At 46.3% G+C, this 4,907-nt stretch overlaps 1 protein-coding gene across 4 annotated transcripts in view; it reads right to left on the bottom strand.

Moving 5' to 3' along the window:
• Positions 1 to 2,304, bottom strand: part of LOC114049599 (protein S100-A15A-like) — a 6,428-nt gene extending 4,124 nt beyond the window's left edge. Inside the window, exons 1-2 of one of the 4 annotated variants that reach the window (XM_027870859.1) lie at positions 2,287 to 2,304; positions 676 to 868 (exon numbers count right to left, since the gene is read on the bottom strand). In XM_027870859.1, coding sequence (XP_027726660.1) covers positions 676 to 825 — 150 coding nt within the window. In that variant the 5' untranslated portion in view covers positions 826 to 868; positions 2,287 to 2,304. The other 3 variants (XM_027870858.1, XM_027870857.1, XM_027870856.1) reach the window with 3 other exon arrangements.
• Between the last annotated feature and the right edge of the window lie 2,603 nt (positions 2,305 to 4,907).

The raw sequence follows: 4,907 nt of genomic DNA, 5'->3' as shown, positions 1-4,907 counted from the left end.
CAGGTTCAGGAACAGTAGGAATATCCCTAAACCAATCTTCTCCCTCCCCAGGCCCTCAGATAGGAATGTCTCGTCCCTTTCCCGGGAACTCTGACAGCAGAGAGAAAAAGGGATTCCCTAACCCCTTCCCATGCCTATCCCTATCTCTTTCATATTCCCCTCCCCTCCGGGAATAAAGGGAAAGAAGAGATCTTGGCAGCTTTTAGAGTCTGGCTAGGGAGCTGGCTGAGAGGTTTGGTGGTCCCAGAAGGAGGAGATGGAACTCAAAGGAGTCTGGATTTGAATTAGAATCAGGAAAGGGCAGGGATTTCAGGCCTAGCAGGCTGGGCCTGGGGCATGAACAAGAAAAAAGGTTTAGATTTGAGGTTAAGGGCAAGGATGAGCAGGGGCAGGAACTAGTATAAAATTAACATCAGGATAAAGGGCCTGGTGGGGTTTAAGAGTCAAGAGTGGGACTAGGGCACATATTCACAGCTTATGCCCACCAGGTTGAGATCTCATGAAGAGCAACTTCATTCCCCCAACCCCTCTCTCTTCACCCCTAGCTTTCCCCATAACCCTCCAAGGTAAACCTTCTTATAGTCAGAACTAACCTGGAGGTCCCATTCTAAATGCACCCTTCCCTCTACCCCCAGGGATCTGACCCCAGAATCCCCTGGAATCTGCCAGTCATACCAGACCCTCCATGAATCGGGGCATGTTTTCTGTGAGCAGGGCACTGAGCTCGTCCAGGCTTAGGGTGTCCACGTCTCCCTCTCTAGCAGCATAGAGGTGATAGCAGTGAATGATATGGAAAATAGAGTCTTCTATTGGGGTGTCAGGCATGTTCCGTGAAGGCCGATACCAGGATCTGAGTCAGAGGAAAGTCCTAGGAGTAGAGAAGAGAGGGGCTGAAAGAGAAGAAAGGACAAAAAGAATGGGTGACATGGCCCCTTAGGGAAACTGGGGACCAGAGGAGACCATGGAAAGAGAGGGAGGCCTGGTTTGACAAATACACCAGAATTGGCCCTTCCTCTGGTGATCCACCTTCTCCTCCTTCCAGGCCCTCCCTTCCTCCTACTGTCCATCCATCATTTCTGTCCTTCCCTACCTTGTGGGAAAAAAAAAGACCTTCTTCAGGAAGCCAATCCAGCTCAATCTCATCTTAGTCCACTCGATGGACCCAGGGACACTATAATCCTCTGCTTCTGTTTTTCACTCTCTGTCTCTCATCTCAGACTGTCCTCAGTCTTCTCTCCCCCATTAGACTAGAAGCTCCCTGAGGACAAGAACTGTGTTTTTTCCTAAGTTATCGGGAATTCCTCGAGGACAGGGACTATTTCCCCCATCAGACCTGGGACTCACCAAGCATCTGCTAGGTGGTGACAGTGTATGCAGCACTGGGCCTGGAGTCACAAAGAGCTGATTTCAAATCCAGCCTTCAATACCTACTCGCTGTATGACCCTGGGCAAGTCACTGTCTGCCTGCTTCAGTTTCCTCACTGTAAAATGGTGATAATACCAGCCCCCACCACGCGGGGTTGTTATGAGAATCAAATAAGATGATTTTTGTAAAGCACTTAGCATAGTACCTGGCACAACATAACCAACTCTTGATCAGTCCTCAACAACGAACACAAGACTGTGAACAGAGGCAGCTCTGACACTGATACTTGACTGACTCTCCCTGGAAGGCCTCTACGTCCCACACCCATCAAGGTTTTGGATTTTTAGGCCCCTGAATTACACAGCTAACTCACCTACACAGATGCACAGTGTAGATGGCCTATCTCCTACATGCACCGCCATGAAAGTAAGAAATTGTCCAAGTTTGGCTTTCGGGGATAACAAAGACACACAGCACATTCTAATCCCTGAACGGCACCCCACCATCACCACCAAGAATATACCCTTGTCCCCATCCCATATCCTCCTCCCGGCACCTCGCCCACCATGATTCTTCTTAAAGGAGACACTGACCTGATTCCCTGGAGTGGCCAGAGACGAACCCTGAGCCTGTGACCTAGCCTCAGTCCCCTACCGATCCCAGGCAGGTGGCAGCTCAATGAGCAGTGGTGGCATCCCTGAGTCCCGCGGCCCTTATGACCTCCAATACCATTAGCCAGCTGAGAGCTATGTCTCTTGTAATTATCTTTCTTTGAATAGTACCTCTAATTGCTTGCCTCAGATGACATCACAAAAACACCCAATTTCTGGACTGAGCTCATCTGGTTTCAGAGAGCCACCTTATCTTAAACTCATCAACATCCTGGCAGATTCTTAAAAGGACATCTCATCCTTACTCACCCCCACCAAGGGATGATACCTTCAAATGCTGTCAGTTCAAGAATCTTTCTCGTGGGTAAAAGGAAATTCATCCATACATTAAAAACAAACACACCCTCCCTGTATCTCCCTCCCACTTCCCCTCCCCCTTTCCCACATCATCCTCCAAGCCTACCCATTAGGAAATCGTGTCTGAAATCTAACTTGGCAAGGAGGATAGGGAGACAGCTAAAGGACAAATTATTAGACTGAGGAATAGGGTTTGGGATGTGGCTAAATGTGTCTAAAGCTTGAGGAAAGGTAGGAAGGAGAGGAGGAGAAGACAGGAGAGAGGAGAAACAGAAATCAAAATTATTGGTCCAGCTTCAAAAATCATACGATTCTAAAGTAGGAGACAGTAGTCTCTCAAGTTGGGATTGCATATCTCACCTTGCCATGATAGCCACTCGTGGGCTCATCTTTAGTATAACTAAACAGACCCCTAAAACCTTTGTTGATGAATACTCCACCATAGCTCCCCTCATTGGCCTTCCCTGACTTTGGGCCCTTCAGGTCTACTATAGGCAGACAGATAGGGCAGGCTGAGGCAGGGCGGGCAGGGGAAATGGACCAACTCTGTAAGGGACAGTGGTCAGTAAATAAGGACCCCACCCTTTCATTTTCAGTGAGATAAACTATACCAGAGGAGCAAGCATGAGTGGGTTGCTATTTGCATCAGAGAGTTCATTAAAGCCTGACTCAGACCAGACTGACTTGTTTGGGTTCAAGATCAGAGCAAAAGGAGATATTCATCAAATATCTAACAGCTAAGAAAAAGAGTTTTAATCAGCCCTAGTAGAGAAAGAATATTCAGCCAGAACATAACATTGATTCAGTTTAGGATATAATTTGCCGGCCTCTTTGTTGGTCATCCTGGTCTGTCACTAAGACTGAGGAGGAAACTCTCATCTCTTCACTCACTGGCTTTGTGGGCTTGAGTCATTGGGAAGCTGCATCCATTTCCAAAGCCCTGGTCCCCTGGGCCAATTAAGTCTCAAGGATAATTTCGGTACTTTTAAAAGGAAAAACCAGCCTAGTCTACATGAAAGATGTTGCTCCTTTGTTGTTGTTCAGTTGCTTCTGTCTTATCTGACTTTGTGACCCCATTTGGGGTTTTCTTGGCAGAGATATGGGAGTGGTTTGCCATTTCCTTCTCCATTTCATTTTACAGTTGAGGAAACTGAGGCCAACAGGGTTAAGAGACTTGCCTAGGGTCACACTGCTAGTAAGTGCCTGAGGTTGGATTTGAACACAGGAAGATGAGTCTTTCTGACTCCAGGCCTGGCGCTCTGTGCCCTATGTTGCCACCTAGCTGCCTACTACATGCCAAAAACATACCCCTCTCCTTCCAGCCACTAAGGTTCCCATGGTTAGTAACAAACTCAACATCTCACTCCTATTCGGTCCATTCACTTGTCAAATCTTCTTGTGTCTATCTCCACAACATTCCTTGAATGTCCACTCCACTCTGATGTGGCCGCTGTCCTAATTCAGACATTCAACACTTCTCACCGAACTATTGCAAAAATCTAAGTAGTCCCACTATGTCCGGTCTTGTACCCTCCTCCACAGCTGCCAAAGTGATTTTCCTAAAGGACAGTTCTGACCGCGTCATCCTCTTAGTCCATCAATAAACATGTAATATGTGCCAAACATTGTGCCAAGCTCTGAGGATACAAAGAAAGGCAGAAAACATGGTCTCTGCTGTCAAAGAGCTTACGTTCTATTGGGGCGACAACTCGCAACCAACTACGTACAAGATGTAGACAGGATAAATCAGGGGTCATCACAAAGAGACGGCACTAAGATTAAAGAAGTCTGGGGAAAGCCTCAATAAACTCCTGCTGCTCCCTATGAACTCTAGCATAAATTATTATTTCATCTGGATCTCATCCTTTTTAAAGTTCTGCTTTTGTGAAAGTTTTATGATGGACATAAATATTAATACAGTCAGGACACATGCATACAACTTACAAAGAAAAGTTAGTATATACATATCAGGGTCATGCTTAAAAATTGTTTACTGCTAGGAATACACAATCAAAAGAAAACAATTTGGAGACCATTGAGATAAGGAACCTTAAGCCTAGCCCTTTCATCTTTTAAGGCACATCTCCAACAAGATGTTACCCAAGCAAAGATCATACGAGATTCCTTGATAGCAGCAAGCACAGAGATAACGATGTTTAATGAACTCTAGTTATCGACACCAGGTTGGCACAGAACAGAGAAACAAGTTCACCAAGGTCATGGCCACTCTCGTGGAAGATGATTGAGGGCCTCTGGTGGCTTCTGCTTGCAGATGACCTTGTACTGACTGCATCCAGTCCCTGACCCCCTCCAGAGTCTTTTCAATGATATCCATGGCCATTCAAAAGCAAATGGACTGGCAATCCACACTGGGAAAAACAAGAGCATGAAGAATGTATACTGCCCCAATTAGGAAAACTGCCTAATACACAGATGAAGATCACTGAACTCTGTGGGGTAAAGTACCTTGCAAGGGTATGCCCAAAGGGCTATAAAAATGTGCATACCCTTTGACCCAAAAATACCACTTCTAGGGCTGTATCCCAAAGAGATCATACAAATGGGAAAAGGAC

The sequence above is a fragment of the Vombatus ursinus genome, unplaced genomic scaffold (genome assembly GCF_900497805.2).
Source record: "Vombatus ursinus unplaced genomic scaffold, bare-nosed wombat genome assembly UNPS02014798.1, whole genome shotgun sequence".
Classification (NCBI taxonomy): Eukaryota; Metazoa; Chordata; class Mammalia; order Diprotodontia; family Vombatidae; genus Vombatus; species Vombatus ursinus.
The sequence above is the reverse complement of the archived record's forward strand: the minus strand, read 5'-3'. Positions and strand labels throughout refer to the sequence as shown.